Raw genomic sequence first — 25,084 nt, 5'->3', positions numbered from 1 at the left:
GGTGTTCAAAGCTCCAGGCCTGGCCCCCCCCACCTCCCCCACCCCCTGGGGCAAAGGAGGGTTGGCCCCCTCTGGCCTCAGATGCGCTTCCCGAAGGGTCAGGGCTCCTGTCCCCAGGGTCTGTCACCCCAGGGGGCGGAGAAATCGGGGCAGGGGCCGGGCAACGTGGGGCTCCACCCCGGGCGGGGCTGGGCGGGGCGCAGAGGCTCCCTCGGGGTTCCCGTGGGCGCGCACTCCAGCCGCCGCGGCGCGATGGAGGCGCCGGCGGAGCTGTTGGCCGCGCTACCCGCGCTGGCCACCGTGCTGGCGCTGCTGCTCGCCTGGCTGTTGGTGCGGCGCGCACCGGCCCCGAGCTCGGACCCCGCTGGCGCGTCCCTGGAGCCCGCACCCCGGGCCGAGGCCAGCGGGACCTCCGCGCTAACCAGCCGGGGGGCCCAGGAGCCGGCGGCCGTGCCCGAGGAGCCGGGGGAGCCTGCGGGGCCAGCGGAGGCAGACGAACAGGCCACCGAGGCGAAGCAGGTACGGACCTGGCCCCCCAGGCACCCCTCCTCACCCCGGCCCGGTTCCTCCCCTGGCTCCCGCCGCCCCTGCTGCCCCTCACGGAGCTGGGAACCAGGCCCCCATCCTCGAGCAGAGCAACCGCAGGGAGGAGAGAGCCCGCGTCCGGTAGGAAGGGAGGGTGGGCGAGCAAACTCACGGTCCTGCCCCAGAAAAGTGACGCCCAGAGACGAGCCTGTCGGAGTAGTTTCGCTGTTTTGCTTGCTTTCTTCTTCCCGGCGTTTCCCGAGCCGGAGCCCGGTTCCCAGCTCCCTCTGCCGCAGCTTTTCTCTCCGGACAGCCGCCCCACCCTCCCACCCACGGGTTCCCAATCCACGTGCAAGTGGCTTATTTCGAGGCGGGCATAGAGTTGTCTTGCTTGGGAAATAATAATACTTAGAAAAAGAAAGGAAAGCTGCCTTTTCTTTGTGGGCCAATTTGAACGCCAGATTCCAGAGTCAGTGATGTCATGTTGCGTGGGCTGGGACTGAGAGACAAGGCACCGGACAGTCGCAGCCATTCTTATTGTCGTTTTCAAACTGCACCTGCGCCCTAGCAGGTCTCCCCTGGGAAAGCAGATCCGCCTGGCCAGTGTGGAGCCCAGAAGCCAGATGAAAATCCGGCAGCCCAGCTGAGCACCCCACACTCGCCCTCCTGGGGCTGCCCAAGCCCACTCCAGCCACATCCGTCAGCTCGGCCCATCAGCTAGCTCTGCCCTGCCCGTTTTGCTTCAGGGCACCCAGAGAGGTGTCTGGTAACTCGCCTACATTCACCACCCCCACCCCCAGCCCCATACACTTGCCCAAGCCCCTCCTTAGATTGGAAACGTGCTCCCCAGGCGGAAGCCCAGGCGCCGTCCCTGCGTTTCAGCACCATGGGCCCTCTGGGCCACCATTCTGATCCCAGGTCTGATCAGAATGCCTGCTTCTCTCTCCTGAGCTCCTGCTCTTGGGAGGACAGCCAGGGTGGTAGAAACCTGGAGCAAGCGGCTTTGGTGCGTTGCCAGCGCTGAATTTTGCTGGACACAATGGCTTACACTGGAGAGAGCCCGTGGAGGGGCGGCGGGGAGGCAGCCAGGCCACGCAGAAGCTTCTATCTTTGCAGAGTGAGTGTACCAGACGCCCTCAGAGCCGGCACTTTGCTTGACAAGTGGGTGACTAATTGTGTCAATAGAGCTGGTTCTAACCAGCCCAAGGGGGGCTGCTGTGTTCAGCCCGGGACAGAGAGTGGTCCCGGCTTCCCAGGAGCTGGCGTTCTCCAGGGGCAACTGAGGCCCTGCTGTTCTTGCTGACGTCACTGGTGGTGGTGGCCGGTGGAGTCTGCTCCCGTGTTTGGGATCCCTGCCTGTGCTCCAGCCCCTTGGGAATGGGGAGGGTGGGCTGCTCTCCGGCTGCATCTTGCTCTCCGTCAGCCCCACTCCTACAGTTTCCACGGCGGCCCATCTTCGCCCAGTGCAGCTTCTAGACTTTAGTTTAAAATGCCCGTTAGTGGCGCCCAGCCCTGTCTCAATCCTCCAGGTTACAGCACTTCTTAGAGAACTCCCTCCCAGGCCCTGGGCTCTCTGCAGTGTGACTCCTGATGCGGTGGGTTCGGCACTGCTGTTTCAGTAACAGCCTGCCTCTGTGGGAGGGTGCGAGTCCTGGTCCTGGCGGGGCGGGGCGGGGGGGGGGGCACCTTACAGAGGTCACAGGCAGTTTCCTCGCTCAGCGGGCTCACCCTTCCCTTCTGGGGTCAGGTCCCCAGCCCTTCCTGAGTTGTCCAGTGCCCCGGAACTCTGACTGGCAACCATCAAGTCATTGCTGAGCCTAAGGGCCTGGACTCGGGTGCTGGGGGACACAGCCACTGTCCCCCCACTCCCCTGCCCTCCAGTGGTGGGGTTAGCCCAGGAGGAAGCTGCTAAGAAATTGTCTGGAAATACACTTGCGCATTTCAAGAGCAGGTCCCAGTGCCTCCTGATCACCAAACGCCCCGAGAAGCACCCCTGGGGGAAATAACTCAGGTCAGGGGAAGCAGGGGTGAGGCCAGCAGGGCAGCAGGGGGGAGCAGGGAGCAAGAAGTCACTGTTCTCTGAGAGCAGCACTTAACTCGCCTCTCCCCTCCCCCTGCTTTTCCATTAACTGCATCCCTTCTAATCCCAATCGGCTCCCTTCCCTGCCAGCCCCCCGGAGCCTAGGGCAGCTGCTGCCACAACTCAACAAAGCCGATTATGGAAAAGGGTCTGGAGCCCAAAGAAGCAGCCTTCCGACACGGCTGTGGGTTGCTGGAAAGTGTCCCCTGGTGCTGGGGGCCCCTGCGGGCTGGGACACTGAGCATGGACTGAAGACATGCTGGCAATGAGCCAGGCCCGGGCAGGGAGGCCGAGTGGAAAGCGTTCGAACCTGTTCCTCTCCATCTCCCCCCGGGCTGGTGTGGGATGGGCAGCAGAGGAAGCGAGCGAGCGCTGCAGGCGTGCCCCCCACTCACCGAGAACTGCGGCCACTGCGAAGGCAGGGAGCCAGTGCTCCTTGTGCTGACACAGGCTGGGATTTTAGGGTTGCCAGACTTCTGCCGGCGGCGTGGGTTCTAGGAAGGCTGCGTTTGAGGGTTCCCAAACAGCGGCCAAGGGCGGAGGGTCAAGTGGCATTCAAGTAGTGCTGGAGTTAAATCGCTGCGTCTGTGCCAGAACGGGGGCACCGTGACCCTCGGTCCTGGCTCTACTCAAACATGGATCAGGGACTTCCTACGGAGCAGCTGGCCCGCGTCACCAAACAAAAGAGGCAGGAGACTCTTTTAGCTTGAAGGAGACTCCCGAGAGACAGGACAGACAAATGCAGCGCCTGGTCTTTGATGGGCTTCTGGGTTAGGGTGGGGGTGGGGAGCACCGCGAACATTCAGGAGATGATTGGGACATTTTTCAAGTGAACGGTCTATGAGATCATTTTATTGTAGCGATGTGCGATTTCTGGAGGTGCGGTTACGCAGAAAAATGTCCTTGTTCTCAGGAAGATGCAGGCTGAGACATTTAGGGGTGACAGGCCATGGTTCAGACAGTCACACATGAGTGTGGGTGCGTGTAGAGAGACAGCACAAAGATGGGGACGTGTTAACAATCGGTGATTCCAGGCGACCGGTATGAGTGCTCATTGTATTATCCTTTCCTTCCAACTTCCCTGTAGGTTTGGAATTTTTCAAAACACCATGCTGGACAAAAGGAGCCCAGTGGGGAGTCTCCCAGGAAAGGGGCTTGGGTTTTTGGACACCCCAGTGCTGTTCGTCCGTGGGGAGTACAGCCTCATTGTCCCTGCTGAGCAGCGGGCCCTGGGTCGCCTTGCAAAGTCATCCTGCAGCTAGGTCCCTCTTGCACCCCCTACCCTCACCTGCCTTCTTGCCACAGGTGTGCCGCCCACCCCCCACAGGTGCAGAGCCCCTAGCCTTCCCAGAATGAGCGAGGAGCAGGTGCCTCCCCTGCCCCACCAGCAGCGTGGCCCCATTCTGTGTTCTCCTAACGAAGCGGAAGCCAGAGAGCGGAGGCCCAGTCGGTACCTGCCTTCGTTCGCACCATTGTGGAACCTTGTCTTAGTCAGCTTGGGCTGTTCTAGTAACATGTCACTGACTGGGGGGCTGAAACCGCAGGCATGTGTTTCTCAGTTCTGGGCGCTGGGAGTTTAACGTCAAAGCGCAGGCAGATTTGGCTCCTGGTGGGCGCTCTCTTCCTGCTCTTCCTGGCTCCCAGACAGCTGCCTCCTTGCGGGGTCTTTCCACAGCAGAGACGGAGCTTTGCTCTCTTCTCTAAGGGTCCTGACCCCCTCAACGGGACCCACCCTCTTGACTCGCTGAACCCTAACGTCCTCCCGATGCCCCCCTCTTCACACCTACACATCGTCACGTTGAGGGGTTTGGAGTTCAACGTGTGAGTTCCGGGCGACACAAATAGCCTGTACAGGAGAGGAACTGGATGGAGACAGTCCGCAGGTCTGTGGTGTAGGACAGTGGACCGATTAGCAAACTGGCGGAAGTAAGTGGGGGGACCAACAGCACACAGGACGGCACCGAGCGACCACACGGCCTCCAACGGTGTGCGTCCTGAACGGAAGGGGCGGGGTGGGGGGGGGGGTGGCTGTGGACAGAGGTCCTGTTCAGCAGCACCAGGGGGCGTCTTTTGTGAAGTCGCTTACGCTCAGAACATGATCTGTTTTCATGGGAGGAGAAGGCTGGGGGCTTTCCTGATGGTGAGCTTTGTGCTTTCTTTCAGAGAGAAAACTTAGCTGTCAGGCAGTTTTCTGCTTAGAAGTAATGAATTTTTAAAGAACATATCTTAAAAAAAAAAAAAAAGAAGCTGCCTAGCTTTGGAGAGTTAGAAATAAAATGTGGCGCTCAGTCCCTTTTAGACAGATTCTGCTTCGTAGCCCTGCTCTCTCCCAAAGCTCTGTGGAGGAGGGGCGAGGCCGGCCTGACCACGGTGGGCCTCCCTCCTGGGAACTGCCAGAGCGCTGGTGTCCGGAGCATTTCCGGAACAGCCTGGGGCTGCCCATACGCGTTTGCCACCGGATGCTGCAGAGAACAGAGGAATCGGCAGGGCTCTGATCTGCTCGAGGCACCTCCCCCTGAAGGGCACTATCACCCTGACAGAGTGCCTGCTGGCTTTCGGTGGCCTGGGGCTCCGTCAGGACTGGAGGGGAAGTCAGAGATGCTCTGCAGTCACGGCCACCCCCCGGCCAGGGAGGTGGGAGCACTCAGGAATGCCTGATGAGATGAGCCAGTCCAAAGGAAGCCCAGCGCAAGAATCCAAGGAACTTGCTTATCCAACATTTTGCCGCAGCGCATCCACTCATCAGGGTCAAGGAGAGGGCGGACCACTGCCCCAGGCTGTTTGTGAGGCCTTGGATGTTCTCTGAACGCTCTCTGTGGGAATGACGTCAGAGCCCATTAATCCCAGAGGACTGAATGTGGCACGCTTGGTCACCTGAGGGACAGACAGTGTGTGTGTGTGGGGGGGGGGGACATGAGGCTGGAGACCAGGACAGTCCTTGTAGTCTGCACACTTGACCACGTGGCCCCGCAGGCTGGCTCCGCACTGGCCTGGGCACCGTGCGTGAACACAAAGTCTCAGCCTCTCCCGCCCCGCCCCGTGAGGCAGGGGCTCCCCTGGTAAAGGAGGGCCCCAGCTCTTCCCCTCCCTAGCAAAGGTCCCAGCCTTCTTCGGGGCCCGCAGCACAGGTGCTGCCCTCCGGAGCACGCTGGCCCCGTCCTCCTGGCCAGTAGCTGAGGACGCCCAGCCCACCCTCTCCCTGAGCTCCACCTCTAGGCCAGTGCCCCCCCTCCCCCGCCACTTCCCCTCTGCTGGAACAAGCACCTCAGACCAACAAGTCTGAGGAGAGCCTGGTTTCCGCCCCCCCTTCCCACCCTCAGCTCACACTGAGCTCCTGCGCCAGCCCAGAGCCCAGTGTCTCCCTGCTGTCTCCTTCCCCTCCCTACCCACTGCCTCTCCATCAGCACGTCCTGGCACCTCTGTCTGCAGAATACCTCCTGAATGCGGGCCCTCTTCTCCATCTTTCCGGCTCTACTGCCTGTTCCACGACTCGCCTGAGCTGTCCGAGAACCTATGGCCTGGACCCTCGCTCCCCCTCCTCCCTGCTGCCTCTCTCCCACGCTACACCCAGCAGCCAGCCTGACCTTGGAAACCGGATCTCACATCCTCCTGTTACAGCCCTCCAGTGGCTTCCATGGCATGGAGTAAATTCCAAATGCTTCCCCGCTTCCCCGGGTGGGACCCCGAGGCTCTGCCTCCTGTCCTCGCTGCCCCTGCCCCTCCGCCGCAGCCACCAAGGCCTGCCCAGCACTCTGACGCACCAGACCTGCGTGAGCCTTCCCTCTGAGCCTTCCTGGCGTTTGCTCTGTGCTCCGCCCAGCGAACCCTTCCCTGCTCAGGCTTCACAGGATCGCCTCCCCTCACCCTGTGGGCCTCCATGTCCTCGACCACTGTCGTGGACGTGCAGTGTTGGCGCCTGACCCTTCTTTGAGTGGCGTTGTCGGCACAGCGGCAAGTCCACTCGTGAGAACAGGGTCCCTGCCTGCCGCGTTCACAGCCCCTGCCCAGCTCCTGCCAGGGCTGCGGCACACAGCGGCTTCGTGAACGAGCGAGCTTCCACAAGGACAAGAAAGAAGGCACTGTGGCTCCTGTCAAAGGTGGGGCTGCCTCCCTGTCTGTCGGGCTGCTTGTTTCTCCTCGCGCCCCAGGCCTCCGGCCAGCGCTGCTCTAGAGCTGTGCGTTATGCCCCACGCAGGCAGACTGCTCTGGCAGGTAGTGAGCTCCCCACGGCTAGAAGTGTTCAAACAGAGACAGGATAACTGGCAATTCATCAAAGGTTTTATCGACATTTTTAAAAGCATGGGATTCCTTTTCTCCTCTTCGATCTTAGCTGGAAGGCCAGGACGCAAAGCAAAGACAGAGCTGCTCTGGGGGGGATGGGCCCCTATCCTGTCCCGTCCTCCTTGCTGCAGCCCCCACAGTACCCCAGGGAGCTCCTGGGCTCTGCCCACCGAGGTGAGGATAAAAACAGCTCAGGATGAGCCAAGGTCCAAGCCAGACCCAGCAACCCCAGAGGCCCCACCCAGGTGCAGGCAGGTGGGGGTCCAGAGGTAAGTGGGGAAGGACAGATGCTGTGCGGAAGGAGGCCTTGGTCCCAAGGACAACCCCAGGTGCCAGCTCACCTTCCCACTCCATGGCATACCCAGTAACCAATAGAGATGGACTACTTCACTGAATCTGGAAGCAGGAGGACTTGGAAAGCTGGGAGTATTTGAACTGAGCATGGCAGCCGTCGTTAGGAGGTTCCAAGCAGGAAAAGCCTCGGAAACTTGGCACTTTAAGGTGTCCCTTGAGGAGATGAACTGGAGGCGAGTGGGCGCGGGACCTGGGGCCATGCCGAGGCACGGAATGACGGCGGCCAGGGTGCGAATGAGAGGGCAAGTCCCAGAGACCTTCCAAAGGCAGGGGAGAGCGGAGCAGTGGGAACGGAAAGGATATGTCGGGCTTCAGTCCACTGTCCTGGGCCACGACGAAGTGTCCAGGATGCTGTGACCACAGAAAAACTGCCGAGGTGAGAGCAAGCCAGTTTGGGACAGGAAGACATCAGTTCCTTTGGCACCAGGGACGTGCTTTCCAGCTGCCAGTACAGAATGAGAGAGCTGCCTGAGCGTGGAGCCTGTGGTGGCTGAGCTGATGGGACGGTCTGTGTGCAGGGAACCCGCCGTGACCTCCACCAGCACCGCACCGGCGCCAGCACTCTCTCTGCTAGCTCTGCACCAAGCCGACGCTCCCCTCTGAATGCAAGAGATGAATGGCCCGATTGCCTGATGGAATCCTTCTGGAAGGAGGGAGCACTATCAGGCCCGTCAGCCTGCTGCGGGAGCTGGGAGCCCCTGCCCCTCGCTGTGCTTGGTGCCCATCTAGGACCCTCCAGAGATAGTGGGGTCTACTGGACCCCTCCCAGGCTGCCGGGAGTGCAGGTACTGTGTATAGACTGTTTGAGAGCTTCCTGTCATCTCCGTCCCAGCCTGCGCCAGGAGAGGGAGGGCAGACATTCCCATGGGAGTCAGGCCTCCCGCTCCGCCTTCCTAGTGGAGATGTGGGCCTCTGAAATCATCCCAGATCAACCACGGGGGCGGTGCGGTCGGAGCAGGAGGCAGCTCAGGTGGCTGGTCACAGGGTCCCAGCAATCCTGTTTGCAGGACCCTAGGGCAGAGCCAGCTCCTCAGCAGGCAGACAGACAGACAGACAGGTATCTGTATCTCTCTGTCTCCCTCCTCCTCCGTCCCTCCCCTGTCTGCTTCAGTGCTGAGGGCCAGCGCTGGATCAGCCAGGGCAGCCATAAATGGCAGTGTGCTGCCTGCAGGGTGTGTGTTGGGCTCTCAGTGGCTCCTAAAAGCCTCCCTCTGAGTCCCTCTGTGCCCTGCAGCCACCTGCCTGTCCCCTCTGCTACCCCTCCCCTCTTGGTCTCCAAGGGACCTACCTGGTACTGAGCCCCTGGCACTTGGGGAGGTGTCAGATGGCACTTCCGCTGTGCTCCCCCCCCCTTCACCCCCCACATCCACTGGAGGAAAAGCTGTACCAAGGAGTTCAAAGCAGTCGCCATCCCCATAACAGACTGCCGGGACTGCTCAGTGGGGTGACTGGGGTTGGGTCTTGGCCCAGGCCTGCTTTGGGGGCCAGGACACCACCAGCTGTCTGTCTCGGAGGGTGTCACCAATTCACAGTTTTCATTGTGTTGATTTACTTTCTCTCCGAGCTGAGGTCAAGGTGTCGGTTCCTCCTGAGTCCTCTCCTTGGCTTGCAGGTGGCCGTCTCCTCCCGTGTCCGCACGTGGTCCATCCTCTGTGCGGGCGCATCCCCGGCGTCTCTCCGTGCGTCCCAACCTCCTCGTCTTATAAGGACGCCAGTTGGATTGGGTCCGTGCCCGCTCTGATGGCCTCATTTTAACGTAAACTGCCTCTTTAAAGACCCGTCTCCAAATGCAGCCACAGGCTGGGAGCATTTCAGATCTTGTTTCCAGGCCACTGTTGTCAGTTTGGGCTCAAATCAATTCTTATAAAAATTCTTTCAAAAGGTACAGTCACAGCCTGAGGCACTGGGAGTTAGGCCCCGACCATATGCACCTGGGGAGGGACACAATTCAGCCTGTAACTCCGGGCTACCGCGCATCACTCATGACCAGGACATCAGTGAGCGATGAGCAGTGACAGTCTTTTTGTGAAGTCTGCCGTCAGCCCTCCCTCCCAGCAGTGGCTGCATTCAGGCTGCCTCTAGAGGGCCCGGTCCTGGCCAAGCGCAGCTGCCCCTCGGGCCAGGGGAGAGCAGGACTCTCCAAGAGTGGGACCCAGGCTTCGCAGTCCTGAGGGACTGCCTTTGGGCACCTGCGGCCAGTCCTCCTCCGACTCATTCCACAGACACCAAGGTGGGGCCCAGACTCCTCTAGCCTCCCAGTTCAGGCTCTCGTATCTCTCACCTAAGCACTGACCCTTCTCAGAGTGCTTCCTGCCTCCTCCGGCCTTGCCCTTTGCCGGTGCATTCCCATGTACGGCTCCAAAATGCAGCTCCCATCCTGTTTCTCCCCGTTTAAAAGCTCCCAGTGGCCCCTCACCGCCTCGTCCTATCATAGGTTGCCCTGTGATCCTGACCACTCCCCACCCTCCAATCACACGAGACTCCGAAGAGTCACCGGAAAAGCCAGGATGTTCCATGCCCGGCAGTCTCTTCTCAGAGCCAGCTCAGAATTCCTGCCCCACCCCAAGGCCTTTCCTGTGTCCCTGAGGCCCAGCTGAGCTCCTTTCCTAGACCCCTCTGTGTCACTTGCACACATCATGTGTTTCTGAGAACACGCGTGCAAAACCACACATGCCAAAGGACTGGAGATGGAAGGCGCAGTCAGATGGTGAGAAGGTAAAATCCCTAATGACAGCGCCTCAGCACACAGCTCGGGCAGCGCAGTTCCAGCATTGTGTGCATGCTTTCCTTTAGTTCTTTCCTTTGCTCTCAGGCCCAGGCCCACTATTCTGAGGCAAGGAGCACTGGCCCCAGGCTACAGAGCCCCTTCTCCCACAAGGGTTTCCATCTTGGTCTCAGTCGCAGTTTCTGAAACCCACCCTTCTGCCTCTTAGGGCCAGTATCGGCACTCTTGTTTTTAAAATAAGGGAATCTTTTCCGTTATTCTGATATTCTCTAAAAGCCCACTAAGAAACCCAGATAAATGCAAGGCCCTGGGGTGCCTTCACGGAGCACAGCTTGAAAACCACTGGCCCGCTGGGATTTGACACAACAGTACACCCCCTGCAACAGTATGCAACAGTACCCCCCAATCCCTCCACGCCTGCCCAGCCCGAAGAGCTTGCCATGTTCTTCTGGGCTTGCCAAGTGGCGCGTGAGTGGACAGTGACAGTGGCCGGGACTCCCTGGCCATTGGAGATAGGAACTTGGAGTTGAGTGGCCCGCACACAGGGGCAGAGGGGTGGGACAGCCTCTGGGGCCTCTCCACTCGAGCTCCCTTGTCCCCATGGGGAAGGCGGTTCCCTGGGTCACTTGCACATGCTGGCCGGAGGAGGGGCAGGGCAGACCACCCCAGCCGGCACTTCCCACCGGGACCACGGGCTTCAAAGGGCACCTTCCGCAAGGAGGGGCCTCTGTGTGGACGGGAGGCAGTACGCGGCCGCTTTACAGGGTGCTCGGCGCTTCATGGAGTCTCGTAATGGAAAATGGATTGAACTCGTGTATCTAGAGTGACAGAACTGCACCAGAACTTGTAAAACACTACCTACCTCTACCACACACACCACACTATTCATATTTAACTTAATCCTGGGATGCAGGGGCGCCCTCAAAGTCTTAGTGCAGTTTTAGTAACTTAAGAAGTGTAAATGCTACAAACCTACAAAACACATCTGTTGAATATTTACTTACTCAAATGCCTTTTACACTTAGTTTCCTGACATTTGAAAGCCAGGTTTTCCATTTCAGTTCTGCGCATGTGCCAGAACCTGGCCGGGCTGCTGGGGAGGGGAAGCCTCTCCCAGGGGCGCTGTGGGCATCTGGCCGCCCTCCCCTGAGGTCCCCACGCCCACACTGTCACATGTGCCTCCAGGCCTCGTGAGGGGGAAGCGACAAAGGCAGTCCCTTCAGCCGCTGACCAGCGTCAGCCCGTGACTGTGTTTTCAAAGTCTGAGAACCAGCCGAAGCAATGGGCAGTACCAGGTGGTGGTCTTACGTGAATTTGAGTAAGAGACGTCAGTACACTGAAAATGTGAATAACCTTTCAAATGTCATGTTTGGGTGTGTGTGCAGCATTTGTGCTTCTGAAGTTACTGAAGTGTAAAACCACACTAAGATCAGCTGCACGTTTGAAAGAACGACAGTAGCAATGGCCAGACTGCTATTGCGGCCCACCTCCCGGGGCACAACCACGCAGAGCGCACCGCGCTTCAGGAGTCAAGTGAGAAATCCAAACGCAGACCAGCCTCTCCCAGGAGGGTGTTGGCAGGCCAGCTGACGCCGTGGCCTTTGGGGACGACAGGTCTGCCGTGGCTTTTGGGCTACCTGTGCGTGTCTTGCCTGCTAGACCACGAGTTCCTTCTGGACAGAGACTGTGCTGGGTCTTGTTGTAATTTTTCCTCTTCATCTGCATGTGCCTCGAACATAATTGGAGACCTGACCTCCCCTCTAGTCTCAGTATTTAGCTATTTCCCGGGGCCCAGCCCTGGACAGGTTAATGGCTGTTTGTCTCTTTCTTTACTTAAAATAAAGAAAACTCTACACTAGCCCAATTTCAACCATTCAGAGACCACGTATAGCATGTTAAAAATATGTAAAGAGTAATTCGTGCATATTTATAAAATCCAAATTAAACAGAAATGGGTGAGATGAAAAGTAAAGGCTGCCCTGCCCGTCCCCGAGGGCAGCTGCAGTCCTTGCAGAAAACGTCTTCTCTGCACTTACGAGCAGGTACGTGCACTTCCGCTGTCACGCCTGCGCCAGAGAGACCGCGTCCCTCTCCCGGGCTGCTGCCTGCCGCTCCCTCTCGGGAGTTACCCTCAGGGTTGCTTTCTCATGTCACTGCGTCAGGCTGCCTCCTTTGTAATGCTCGGTGTTGCGTGGCCCATGTGCCTGGTAATATATTTAACCCGTTAACATTTCGGTGAGCATATTACCCAAACATACTTAACCCTAACACATTAACCCTTCGGGAAAACACGTAGCTGTTTCCAGTTTTCTTTTCTGCTGCGCACGATCGGAGTCACTGTGTGAAGGCCCAGGTTTTCCAGTCCAGAGCGTGCCTGGCAGTGGGTTTGCTGAGGCACAGGGGTGTGTCCGCTGTGACCCCCCCAGAACGGTGCAAAATCGGAGAGGTCCCTGGACACGGAAGCCCCAGGTGCGGACTGGTGAGCAGGGCAGCTTCGCCCTTGCCAAGACGGTGCCGCGGCGAAGGGCCTGCCGGGTCTGCTGCCCACCTCCCCCACTGCGTTTTGTGTGGGCCCAGAGAGAGCAAGTCCCTAGCTCTTGGGCTTGGGCAAGCACTGCCTCCCAGCTCCGCTCGCTCTGTTTAGTTTGGCGCCTGCCTGACGCTCAGTGCTCCTGCTGAGGCTGCCGACTCTGGCTAGACCCCCAGATTGGAGCCCTGAAAGCCTGGTTCTGGGTCTGCCTGCTGGGCTGCCCCTCTATGGAGGGGCAGCCCATTGGTGCTCGTCTCCCGTCTTAAACCTGCGGGTATTTCCCCACTGGGCTTCTAAGTCACAGTTCCTCGGGTGGCCGGTCCCCTTGCTGGAGCAACTGGCATATCTCATCCTCCAACACTCCTGCAACTTGAAGTCACTCCTTCCTTCCCCCGGGGCCATTCTGGGATGTCCCTTCCAGCCACATGCTCATTGTATCTGTGTGTGGGCGAGAACTGGGCTGAAGGAGGCAGAGCTCCGGTTCTGGGAAAATGGTTAGGGACACAAGCGACGTTAGAGGAAGCAGAGGCGGACGGAGCCTGTGACCATAAATGCAGCTTCCCTGTGGGACCCGGTTGCTTCGGCCTCAGAGAAGCTACCCGCTCTCCTCGTTGCAGTGAGGGCGTGGGATTCCACTATTCTACTCATCAGAATGACATTCACATCCTTCGACCAGCGCCCAGCTGAAAAGGGACGGAGGCACAAGGACAAACACTGTCCCTCGGCCTGGAGTCTCCCCCTCCCTCATCTTGGCCAGACAGTGTCTGCGCTGACATCATGCAGTTTCCACGGCTGTTGACCATGGCCTGCACCATCCTCCCGGATGTGCTCATGGTCAGGCTGGCCCTTGGCAGTCCCTTCCTCTCTCCCCGACATTCTGCCCACCACTGCCCCACCTCACCAGGGTGGTCACTCGCTTCTGGTCCCCATGCTGCTGCAGGACATGTCTCCCGAGACAGGGCCCAGGGGTCAGGTGCTGGGGAGTAAACCGTCCTGCACTCCGGGCGCTGAGGGGTACTCCTTGTCTTGCAGGAGGAGGAGGGGCAGGAGCAGGAGCAGGTCGGGGAGCAAGACCCGCCCCCAGCAGAGCCTGAGGAAGAAGAAGGTGAGTAGGCCCTGCCTCCGGGCCACACCCCTTCGCCCCTCCCAAGTCCCCTCTCTCTGGCCACAGATGCTGGGCTGTGCTGTGGGCCTTTGGGGTTGGTCCCCTGCTGAGGATCTGAGTAGCCGCAAGAAAGCAGTGGGTGGATGGGGAGAGAATAAGGGAGAAGGGCTGAGACATCGAGCCCCGTGTGGTCTTGAGGACGTCCAGGTTGAGCCCGCTCGCCGACCCCACCTTCTGTACCCACCTCCCCGTACACCTCCTTGGCTCTTTCAGCCTCCGCCTCTCCACCTATAAAATATGAGCTGGGTCCAAATACAGGTGCCCCATCTCTTAAATGAACTGAGCACCCCGACCTGCTTCCTGAGGAGCCTCTTAACCCCCCTCTCGGCACAGCCTTATGCATTTCCCGTTTCTTTCCCCACCTCTCCAATCTCTGTTTTGGAGACTGAAGTCACTCACAGGGCTGCCGCCTGTGCTTTCTGCAGAATAAAGGCCCTGGGGGAGGAAACGCCTGATTTCTGAGCAGCTGTTGCTGACTAGCCAGGCCTCCCCGGCCATCAGATTCCAGGCGGCCGGGAGATGAGAAAGGGAGTGACCAGGAACGTTGAGGAAACTGACCAGTTCAAAACTCGACCCCATGGAAAGTGATGTTTGCCCAGGCCGCCCACCCAGGGGCAGTCCCTGGACAAAGAGAACCAGCACGGGTGGGGCTTCCGCTGCATTCATCATGTTTCATTTCTCTTTTAAAAAACCTGAAGCAAAACAGCAAAATACCACCATTTGTTATATGTGTGCAGCAAGTACGTGGACCTACTGCAGTACTTTTGTTCATGTTTGAAACATTTCATAATTTTTTTTAAAGGAAAGGGAGGGAGGAAGAGAGGGAGAGAAACATCAGTGTGTGGTTGCCTCTCGTGCGACCCCACCCGGGACCTGGCCCGCAACCCAGGCTTGCGCCCCGACTGGGAATCAAAATGGTGACCCCCTGGTTTGCAGGCTGGCACCCAATCCACTGAGCTACACCAGGCAGGCAAATATTTCATAATTTTTAAAAAGCGAGGCTGTTGCTGTGACTTTAAATCGACTACTGGCAGGAGCCCTGGAAAGACAGGGTTGCAGGAATGCAGTAACCAAGGCCAGTGTGTGTGGGGGGAGCAGGGCTGGGCTGTCCGCTCTGTCAACACAGCCTCAGAGGCAGGGGAAGGGCAGGCGGCTGTGGGGGGTGTGGGTGAGGTGGACCTCAGCCCCTTCTAGTGGCTCTCCCTCTGAGCTGTGGCTTGTCCCAGATTGTCTGCAGAAACTGTGGCCCCAGGGTCTGTCTCTGTCATGTTAGTGGGTCCTATTAGTGACTTGGGGACACAGGCAACAAAAGCTGAGGCTGCTGGAGGCCCCTGGGCCAGTGGTCTACAGACTACTCTCCAGCCTTGTGCCCAGTCCCTGGGCCTCCCTCCTTCCTGGACTGCTGCCCTGGAATCCCCCACCCCCAACCATCCGCAGTGGGCTCTGTCTAGGAGGGGGAGGAGAGGTTTGAGGCCCCAGCTGGTAGAAGAAAACATGAGTGGACTGTGAGGCTCTCTGCTGTGAGCAGCTCAGCCCCTGGGCTAATTGACTTCTGTCCCCTAAGCACACCGTGGATTCACAAAAGAGGCAGGAGGAAGCCCGTCCTCCCCAGGGGCTGTACGCAGAGCCCTCCTGGTCTGGCAAAACTGGAAATGGCTATGTGTCACTTGGTACACGCATGTGATCACATGAAAGCCTTTTTACATCTCCCTGGCTCGGAAAATATAAAACTAGTCAGACATGCCCCATAAATTGAAATCCAGCTGGCAGCATTTTTCAAGTTTTATTTCTCTAAAACGGCAACACACTGACAGCGACGTGGAGGTGAACCAGCTTTCTTTGTTGCCTCTTGCTGAGGTCCAGGGGCGAGCACCGGCGGCCAGCTCTTTCTGAGTCTGCAGCTCAGTGTGACTTCAAAGGCCCAGGCCCTCAAACAGTGGCCCCGCGTCACTCAGCAGAGTTCCTAGACCCCAGACGCCGTCTCTCCACACCCTGTGCTGCTAGAAGCTCCTGGTTCCGAGGGACCAGGAGGAATGGTGCTTCCAGGCCCTGTCCAGAGATCAGCCTGGAGGGAAGAGCTGGCCCATGGGAGTGGGGATCTCAGTGAGGAGGGAGGGAGTCGCCTGTCTCCGCATGGAGCCCCATCTCACCCAGAGGAAGGCCATGTCCTCCTGTCCCTGGCTCTGCGCCACCCAGGCTTCCTTGCTTTGCTGGCTCTATAAAGCCCTCCCTACCCCCCTGCCTGTCCCCCTGCTGTCCTTTCCACGAGCACCCGTGACCAGCCGCAAACTCGGTGTTTTCATTACTCCTCTCTGCTCGCTGTGCTACTTACTCACTGCTGTGGCCCCAGCACCTCGAACAGTGCTCACGAACCTCCGCTACGGGCGCAGGCAAGCTAACCCTTGCGCGGAAATAGTGACTGCTCCGAAACAAGAGGTTTCGCCCTCGGGCAGTTGGGGCATAGGGTGAGGAGCCACTGGACCATGAGTGTGCCAGTGCCGGCCTTCCCCCAGGCATGGTGTTGGTAAGAGGCAAGCCAACCCTCACTGCAAATGGCTGGGTTCTCACTTTGCATCCAGAACCTCCTTGGTTTGGCCGAGAGAAAACGAGAATCTGAGAGGCCGAGGCCTCTTCCTCCCGTGGGCCCCCATCAGCCTCTCTGATCACGTGGGACAGACGGCAGCTGGAGGTCCGGGTAGGCTGGCAGGCAGGACGTGGAGGTGTTTGAGGTTCCCAATGCTGGAGTGAGACCAGGGTGAACCCTCCAGAATGGGACTGAAAGAGAATACACCGTGTGGGAGGGTGATTTGCTGGTCTCTGCTTTTCCCTCAGTTCTTTTTGCCTTAATGGAAATGAGGGTAAGACAAGCCATTCAGCTTCTGTCCCCGGGCTGGCCAGAGGCCAAGTACCCTGCACCTGCCAGGCTGAAGGACCCCTTAAGGTCATTGCGCTCCAACAGGCTTCTCTCCACATGGATGCTTGGTCTCTTCTGCGCTTGCTGCCCTCGGCTGCGTGTGCCGCCTGCGTCTGGGTCTGTGTGCCCAGCGCCTGCCTTCGCTCCACATCACATTTCCCTGCTTTCCTCTGTCGGACCCCCTGCTGCCCCCTCCTCAGGCCTCGAGAGCTGCCCTTCTGTGCTTCCAAAGGCAGCTGTGGCATGGAGAGAATGAGCCTGGCCAGCATGACACCCCGGGACTGCAGGGCATGGACCCCAAGTCCGTGAGACTAGAGGACCTCAGCAGGAGAGGCAGGGGTCCCTACACGGGACCCAAGACCCCGGAGAAGCAGGGAACCAAATGCCTTTGCATGGCCTGCTTCCCAGTGATAAGCCCCCTCCGTCTGACTGTAATTAGCACGGCAGTGGAGAGGGGCTTCTGATGAATAGGCCTCGCAGACAGCGGCTTGGTGAGAAAGGGGCAGAGAGCCAGCTCTGTGGACAGCGTAGCCTGGCCCTGGGAGGGAAGCATGTGGTGGCAGGAGCCGTATTATTCTAGGAGTGGGCGCTCATTTCTCTCTGGCTGTCTCAGCAGGACGTCACAGAGAGGGTATGGGAGGAGGACCTGCGAGGTGCAGGTGAGGGCGAGAGTCCTGTCCTGGGCCGAGGCTGCACCAGTGGCGCTGGGCTGATGGGACCCTCTGCTCCTCTTCGAAGGAGGGGCTCTCTGGCTGAGATGGTTCTCCAAAACTAACAAAGGGGAACGGGATTCAACCTGTGGGAGGGGCCCAGCGCCCAAACTTCTGCCAGCTCTTACCCGGTCCTCTCTCCACAGGAGGAGAGGCCTTCTCCTTCAAGTACAGCCCTGGGAAGCTGCGGGGAAACCAGTACAAGAAGATGATGACCAAAGAGGAACTGGAGGAGGAACAGAGGTAGGCCCCCGCGATTCCTCAGGACGGCTCAGCTCTACTGGGGTCTGCAGGGAGCCCTACTGCCTCGCCCTGTGCCCTCGGCACAGGAGCGGGGAGGGAGGCCTGCCCCCCTGTAAGCTGCAAGGCCATGATCATTTCCACGTTCATCCCAGGGCTTCGTCCTGTCCCGGCACTATTCATCCGGGTTCGATGTCCCCTGGAGACAGGCCCCTTGGGTGCTCCGGGAGTCGGTGCCAAGCCCATGACTTGCACTCCCACCGTGCCCCCCCACAGAAAGAGAAGAGAGGCAGGATGCCAGGGAAGGGCCTGGAGCAAATCCGGCTACTCACTTACACACTGAGTTCACAACAAAACCAATCTATCGTTCAGGGCAGAACGTGATTCTTCTTGCTCATCCGTGTGGCAGCCGCCCCTGCCCCTCCCACTCCAGAGCCCGCGGTCATTTCCTATCTGCTCTGCTCGGTGGAGCTCTGAGGCAGCTGCAGCTGCCTGGCTTCTCATTTTTAGAATCAGGCTGTTCCCCCACCCCAGCCAGCACCCACTGCCCACCACGGGCACCCCTCTGCATTTCCCATCCATCCCATCCTGCCAGAGGCTAAGGAGCTCTGGAAGCAGCTGGACAGCTCTGGCAGGCCACGGGAGGGACTAGGGCTGACCCTGAGCCAAGCTGTCCCCATGCACATGGGTGGCCTAGGGCCCAGAGTTCTTTGGTTACAGCAGGAGTCGAAATGGCTGCTGTGCATTTTCTGTCTGGCCACTCTGAGAGGCTTGGGTGACTGCCACCCAACTCCCCGGCACCCAGAGAGGAACGTAGAGCGTGTTATTCAGGCTCAGCCACCTCTCATTACCCTCCCCAGCCACCCAGTGTCCACCAAAGGTCAGAGGCCACTCTGTCCCCATCTGGAGCAGTCATCTGTTCTTCCAAACCTGGCTCAGAGGCTTTTCACCTGGGGCGGAGGGGCGGCAGTGCCATCCCAGTGGAGGAAGGCCCTGCGCAGGGGAAGGTGGCTTGGGGAGTACCCACTCCTCCCTGCGATGACGCTGCCTCCGTGTGACCTGGTTTGCTGCCTTTGTATTTCAGGATTGAGCTGACCTCTGACCTCACTTCCCTGTAGCAAGTTCCTTAGGTCCTGAGACACAAACATTCTTGCAAATCCTTTTGGTAAGGAGACTGACTTCCTAGATTAGTGGTGCTTCCTTCACCCTGTCTGTGAGCGTGTCCCCAACATGACTGCTGTGGTGAAACCTCCCCTCCATCGCCTTCACAACCAGTGAACATGCGCATTGCTGTGCACCAAGCCTCGCATTCTCCTCGGGCGCAGGGACCGCCCTGTGAACAGGCCCCTTCCCGGTGCCACCAGGTTCCTGGAGGCAAATGGACCTAATGGGCCAGCTGGTGGGGGCTAGCACCCTCTTGTGGGGACCACGTGGGGCTGCGGGACGTGCAGGGTGTCACGCCACAGCTTTAGTTCTACCCTAAGAAGCTGACACAGCTTGGGGAACAGTGCTCGGCAGAAGGGACCCTGCACTCCCAAGGTGCCGGCCAGGCAGGTTCTTACGATCAGAGCGAGGGCTGGCCTGCCTCAGCCCTGTTCTTGTGGGTCTGGGGACAGTGGAACACGGCCCAGCTCCCTTTCCTACGGTCTGCGGGGGCTGTCGCCCTGCGGTGGCCCGAGCTGATGAGCTGCAACAGAGATCCCATGGCCCACAAAGTCTCAGAGAGTCAGCTCTTTACAGGGAAGGTTTGCAGCCCCTGGGTAAAGGGCAGAGAGGGGACAGCACATCTGTGGTCCCTCGAAGGTCCCTGGAGACAGAGGCTGCGCCCTTAGTCTGTGTGCACTATGTGCACTTGAGGGGCCGTTAGAGCAGGAAAGACCAGTCAGGGGACTGGACGCCAGGCCTCGGCGGGGGTGGGGGCCGGGCTATCAGGCTACACTGTCACTGGGTCCAGAGCTGGGACCTCAGGGATGTGGAGGGCAAGTCCCTTCTCTGTCATTTTCAGACAGCAGACCCTGTGTTACCCAAGCGGGTCTTTGCCACTGGGTCTCTGAGAGTCTCTAGGTCACTGATCCCACTCTGCTCTCTGTGGGGCAGGGACTGTGCCCAGCGCTGCTGCCGGGGTGAGGGGTTCTCACCCCCTCACCCAAAGGCTGCAGCGATCACCGGTGCATCCTGAGCTGAGAAGGAGGGACAGGTGGACTCTGTGGCCCTTGAACAGTTCCTCCCAGGGTGGGGCTGGAGTTCACGTTCATTTTCATCACTGCCCGGCCAGGCATGCTCCCTGTGGCTGTCCGACACGTCTGCCTGTGATGTCTGCTTGCTCCTCCTGCCCCTGCATGTGGTCAGCTCCCGCAGCCCTGAGGGGCCCCCTTGCGTCCCCCCCCCCGCCCCCCCCCCCCCGTCGCAGCCGCTCCTGTTCCTGGCATGGCGATGCTTGGGTTGCAGAGGCTGGCGAGTCTGGCTTTGACCTTCCATCTACAGCACGATAGCTCTGGCAGGGCCTGGGGCCGCTGATGGGTGCGAGACAGCTCGCCCAGCTAAGCCCAGAAAACCGCCCTGAAAGCATCAGTGTGGAAAACTCCATGCATATTACTGTCAAACCCTAAAACCACACGCCAGTGGAGAGTGTGTGCTCTTCTTCGCCGGCAAATTCTTATGACCAGGCTCTGCCTGTTTCTAATCCCTTTCCTGGCATTCAAGGTCCCAGTCAAGTTCCAAGCTAGTGACCAAATAAACACGGCAAGCCCCTGACTTTAACTCACTAACTCCACCAGCACACAGTGTCTAGAGCCTAACTTGTTCGAGGTCACATTACCCAGCATTCCCCAAAAGCCTCAGTTTATGAGTTTTCAGGGAACGGCCCTAAGAAGCAGGACTGAAAGCAGGAGACCCCAAATTTGTTCCTCTGTGTGTTTAATTCAGCAACCCCACCCTTGAGACTGCTCACAGATCTGATTCCTCTGCCTGAGGGGCAGAGTGGGGAGGTCTGTAAATCCAGAGGCAGCTGTTGCTTAAGAAAGACCTGCTTTGTCACCATCCGCCCTCCTCCTCCTAGCTCTCTGGGGCGTGGGGCTCACAGGCATCCTTGGCATTGCCCCTGCCTGGCTCGGGGACTCCCTGGGTTCCCACTGCAGCTTCTCTGGGAGGTGCCCCACGCAGCCCGAGTATGGCTAGGACAGTGGGCTTGCAGGCTGGTGACTGTGCCCCCGGCTCCCAGCAAGATGTCCCCTGCACTCCAGAGCTAGTGAAGCTTGTAGGCTTGGCTGGCTCCTAGTTTGGCAGGAAAAAGATGAAGCGCCACCATCCACTCCTCTCACTGTGCACCACCCGCTCTCCTCCGCTCTGGTTCAGAGGAAAAACGCAACCCTGGCTGCACCCCAGTCTGGCTGATAGATGAGGACCCGGGCCCCCAGCACCTGCTCCATTCTGAAGGTCCGCAGGACTGACGGACACCATTCCAGTGGACGGTATTTTGTGTGGCATAATGGGCAAGGGTGAGAAGAGGCAGAGAAACCCTGGCTGTGGGACAGTCTCCTAACATCTGGGGCCTGATATGGCCCCAAGTGATTGGCCAGTGTCCTTTTCTAAAAACACGTGCTGACTCTGACCTCCAGAAGAGGGCGCCAGAGGGACAAAATTGAATCCCTGCGTTCTCTCTGGGTCTCTGTGTTTCATTTAGAAAAAGTGGGGTCACTGTTGCCCTTGACTGGAGGAGCATGGAGTCCTAAGCTGCCAGTATCCCCAAAGGGGTCAAAACCCAGCCAGCAGGAATAGGAAATAGTCTGGAGTGGCAAGACCGTCCAGCACAGCCACAAGGCCCGAGTGCCCGGTGTGTGACCTGCCTACTACCTAAACGCGGGCTCTGCCCCAGTTACCCAAATGCCACGCAGACTTGGGATGGGGGTCGCAGGCTGTTGGGCCTCCATGCCGGGTCCCCTGGGGGGGCCCGCTGGCTTAGTGGAACAGACTATCTTGCTGAAGGTGACGAGAGGCGAGGCGCCCCTCGCGTGTCTGGGAAGCCAGCATCCGCCGGCTTCTGCAATTCCAACCTTTCTCCTTCCTCATCCATTGCCCCCTCCCTCTCCACGGCGTTCGGAAGATGCAACGAGTGGGATCAATGACCTTTTCTCCCTGTTTCTCTCTACAGAACGGAAGAGTAACGAAGTTGCCCTTAGCGCGCTCCTAAAGGCTTTTCCACTTGGTGTCCTAAAGGCTTGAGAGAGAAAACGAAACCCCCAGAGAGCAGCCTTGCAGGCTCCCAGGTCCTCGCGCCCGCAGTGCCGGGTCGCAGACCCCCGGGCAGGGCCTCCCCCTGGGCTGAGGGGCCCTGGACGCCTGTGCTCTCCTGCTGTGGGGTGCTCCTCCTTGCTTGGGTGGGGTGCTTTGTCATGCTGAAGGGTTTTAAGAGTTTGTTCTTGCTCCCTGCCCCCCACACCCTCCACACCTGAGCGCGCCACGGGGTGTGCTGCTTCCTCACTTCTAAATCCGGATGGTTTTATCCCAGCCCTTCTGCTTTTTCCTTCACTGACGCCCAACCCTGAAAGGCTCTGAGATGTGGGGGACAGAAGGGACGGAGCCGGGTCCTGGGTAGCCCACTGCCCTCCTCTGCCTGGGCCACGCCCTTCTTGTTCTCTGTCTGGCTCAGCCCTCGGGGGTGGGGGACGCTCTACTGATGTCTGAGCAGCAAGGAACCAGAGCTGGCTGACGTGCAGTCACCCTCGCTTTCCCCTCAGAGGGGGCGGAAAGCAGCGCCCGCTGCTCAGAGGCCTTTTCACTGACGTCTTGACCAGTTCAGCCAAATTGCCCGAAGCAGTAATAACAGTGTTCGCTTAAAATAGATGACTCGATGGTGCTTTTTCCTAGAAACTTTCAGAGATGAGTTAGAACTTTACCAGATGATCAGATCAGCTGGAATTCTATATTTGGCAATATTTATACTATGCCAAACTAGTCTACAGCTTTTAGATATGTTGGTTAAAACATTTTTTAAGGCAATAAGTTTATAGAAAAACTTTTTCCATGTAATGGAAGGCTGGGAGATGCCCAATGCCATAGGGCGTGTTGCGTCCCCAGTGGCCTTCTCTGGGCCTAATACCGCAGGTTCAGGGGCCCGGGCAGAACGGGCCACAGCGCAGCCACGTGAGGTGGCATGCTGTGGTGAGCACATGTCCCACACAGCAGTAGTGTCCCCGCCTGGGCTGGGCTCTTACTGACGCAGTAGGGAGGTGGCTACCCCCAGTTCAGTAATCTAATTTGTCTGGAACCTTTTTGAACGTAGGCGCCAAGCCTCACGTATGCCGATGGCTTGGATCTGTGTTTTCAGCCTTTGTTCAGTCCAATAAACTCTGAGTAGATGATCTTGATTATTGTGTGCTTTTTTTAGTTTTGCTTTGTTTTTAAAAAAAATCTGTGAACCCCTTAAAATTTGAGCTTCCTTTCATTTTGATGCCCGGTACTCTCCAGCAGAGTCGGAAGTCCTGTGTCCACCCTATTAAAAATATGCAAGTGTCCCAGCCACCAGAAACACAGGAGAGAATCTGCATTCACGGAGGGGGGGGCCCACACGTACATCTGGACTATGAGTCCACCCAAGAGGCTAAGTAACACCCTTTCTATTCCCAATACTGCCCTTTGTTCAGACAGTAGAGTGCTTATCACAGGCTCTTCCTCCTCCAGAAAGCAGTGACTTTCCCAGTGTGACAAAGAGAGGCTGGCCTTTGGGACTTCAGTACTTCAGCTTGTAGATGCCACTCTAGTCAGAAAACCAACTGCTGGGTGGGAGAACTGGGGCTCTAGCAGAAGGAATATGTTGGGACAGTGCCAGACACGATATCGGGGCACTCCCTGCCCAGGCAGCGTCAGGGCCGCGTGGCCGGAGGCTGTGCCGAAGCCTGCTCTGCTGGACATGCCGTGACCACAGCAGGCCCAGCTGCAGGGAGGGGTGGGGGGTCCCACCCTGCCGTTGGGCTGACATCCTCTGACGGTGACCGGTGCAGAAGCCGAAGCCAGAACAGTGAGCCGGGGCCAACACACAGTGCCCAGCCACATGGCAGCCTGGCAACCCAGGGCAGAGGGAGCCGGAGCCAAACTGTCCCCTGGCGAGCCGGAGCCAAACTGTCCCCTGGCTTCTGCTGCAGTCTCACCCCACCCCTTCATGTCTGTGCTTGTGGGCGTTGCCCTGTGCTGGCCAGGTGGCAAGGTGGAGCCTCAGAAAGATAAAGTTTACCTCCAGCCATGCCAGGTCCCTGGAAGAGAGTCACAGACCCCACTGGCCACATGGTGTCTTTGTGCAAACTAGGAAAAGGCACCCCTTCATCTGGGCAGCAGAACCCCACACCTAACCCTTGCCCCTTGGCCAAGCTTATCTGTAAGCACCTCTATTTCCCAGCCCATAATGTTTTTTCTTCCTCTATTTCTGGCTCATTTCTCTAAACTACGACTGTTTCTGACACATTTCCGCACAATCCCTGGCCACTCAGTGAGGCCCACGTTCCTCCTCCTCACCTCTGTGAGACGTGTGGTCAACAGGAAAAGGGGTCACGGGAAACTGAGCACCAAGAACCTGAGCAATAACGGGATCCCCAAATCTCCAGGGTAAACCCAACACTTAGAACCCCAGTGTTTAGAACCAGCTCCTGTGCTCTGAGTGGGTTTTGTCTGAGTTTGGTTCTCTTCTTGTTCTGGAAAGCTAACGCAGCGACACAGGAGAGGAGCGTCCCGACCGCCCTGGGGGCTCACTGCCTCTCTCTCTGCCTTGGGTCAGAAGCAGCTTTTTCCTCTGTATCCTTTCTTCTCGACAGAGTGCAGAAAGAACAGCTGGCGGCCATCTTCAAGCTCATGAAGGACAACAAGGAGACGTTTGGCGAGATGTCGGACGGCGACCTGCAAGAGCAGCTCAGGCTCTACGACATGTAGGCCGCCACCGCCGCCACCCGGTGGGATGTCCGCGCCCCCCGGCCCTGCTCTGACCCTTGACCCCAGCCCTCATTACTTTCGGACTTCTGTAGGCTTTCTGTGATCACGCACCCACAGCTGCAGAGGTGTACGGCAGACGGGCTGCTCCATTCTTGCAGTTTCTACATGATGTTACAGGAGTTAGGTCTTCGGTCTTCAGAGGACAAAGTCCCCGACTCCTCTGGCTTCTGCCTGCGGGGCAGGTTCCAGCTGTCACGTAGGCTGCCCTCCGAGACTGCCCTCTGATCCCAGCGAAAGCTCCCGTGCAGACCAGGGCAGGCAGCAGCCTGGGAGGGACAGCTTGTAGGCTCAGCCCCCAGTACAGGCTGCGGACAGGACACACGGTGCCGTGGGGAAGGTGAACATCAGGGCCTGTGAGTCCTGTCCAACAACACTACACTCTCACCCTGCCTTAGAAGGATTTCTGGAAGGTTCCGTAACTATGGAAGCAAGCAGCAGAGGAGCACTCTTTGAGCAAAAAGGGTAATTCAATCTCTCCTTCCCTCCTGGAACAAAACAACTGCATCTGAGTTAAGCCCTCTAAGAGTTTCTCTTATTTAAGCATGAGACTTCTCTGCACGTAGTTAGGCTCATTTGAGTGCT

At 58.5% G+C, this 25,084-nt stretch overlaps 1 protein-coding gene across 5 annotated transcripts; it reads left to right on the top strand.

Annotated features, from left to right (window-relative positions):
* The first annotated feature begins 208 nt into the window (after positions 1-208).
* MXRA7 (matrix remodeling associated 7) lies at positions 209-24,947 on the top strand. 5 transcript variants are annotated; one of them, XM_053911306.1, is made up of 5 exons: positions 209-519; positions 13,528-13,600; positions 17,431-17,527; positions 18,609-18,689; positions 24,328-24,403. In XM_053911306.1, the coding sequence occupies exons 1-4, from the start codon at positions 253-255 to the stop codon at positions 18,640-18,642; spliced, it is 471 nt and encodes a 156-aa protein (XP_053767281.1). In that variant the 5' UTR covers positions 209-252; the 3' UTR covers positions 18,643-18,689; positions 24,328-24,403. The 5 variants fall into 5 exon arrangements, with proteins under 5 accessions (XP_053767281.1, XP_045046083.2, XP_045046085.2 ...); XM_045190148.2 differs by lacking the exon at positions 24,328-24,403 and adding an exon at positions 21,675-22,890; XM_045190150.2 differs by lacking the exon at positions 24,328-24,403 and adding an exon at positions 20,879-21,664.
* The last annotated feature ends 137 nt before the right edge of the window (positions 24,948-25,084 follow it).

This window comes from Desmodus rotundus, chromosome 9 (assembly GCF_022682495.2).
Source record: "Desmodus rotundus isolate HL8 chromosome 9, HLdesRot8A.1, whole genome shotgun sequence".
NCBI lineage: Eukaryota > Metazoa > Chordata > Mammalia > Chiroptera > Phyllostomidae > Desmodus > Desmodus rotundus.
Note: the sequence above shows the minus strand (reverse complement) of the source record. Positions and strands in the feature narration are given on the sequence as shown.

What these genes read in the sequence shown, in the direction of transcription:
- MXRA7 (XM_024554030.4), top strand. Translation starts at nt 253, where the DNA reads ATGGAGGCGCCGGCGGAGCTGTTGGCCGCGCTACCCGCGCTGGCCACC. An exon ending in AGGCCACCGAGGCGAAGCAG is followed by an intron (nt 520 to 13,527) that starts GTACGGACCTGG and finishes CTTGTCTTGCAG; the next exon opens with GAGGAGGAGGGGCAGGAGCA. An exon ending in GAACTGGAGGAGGAACAGAG is followed by an intron (nt 17,528 to 24,327) that starts GTAGGCCCCCGC and finishes TCTTCTCGACAG; the next exon opens with AGTGCAGAAAGAACAGCTGG.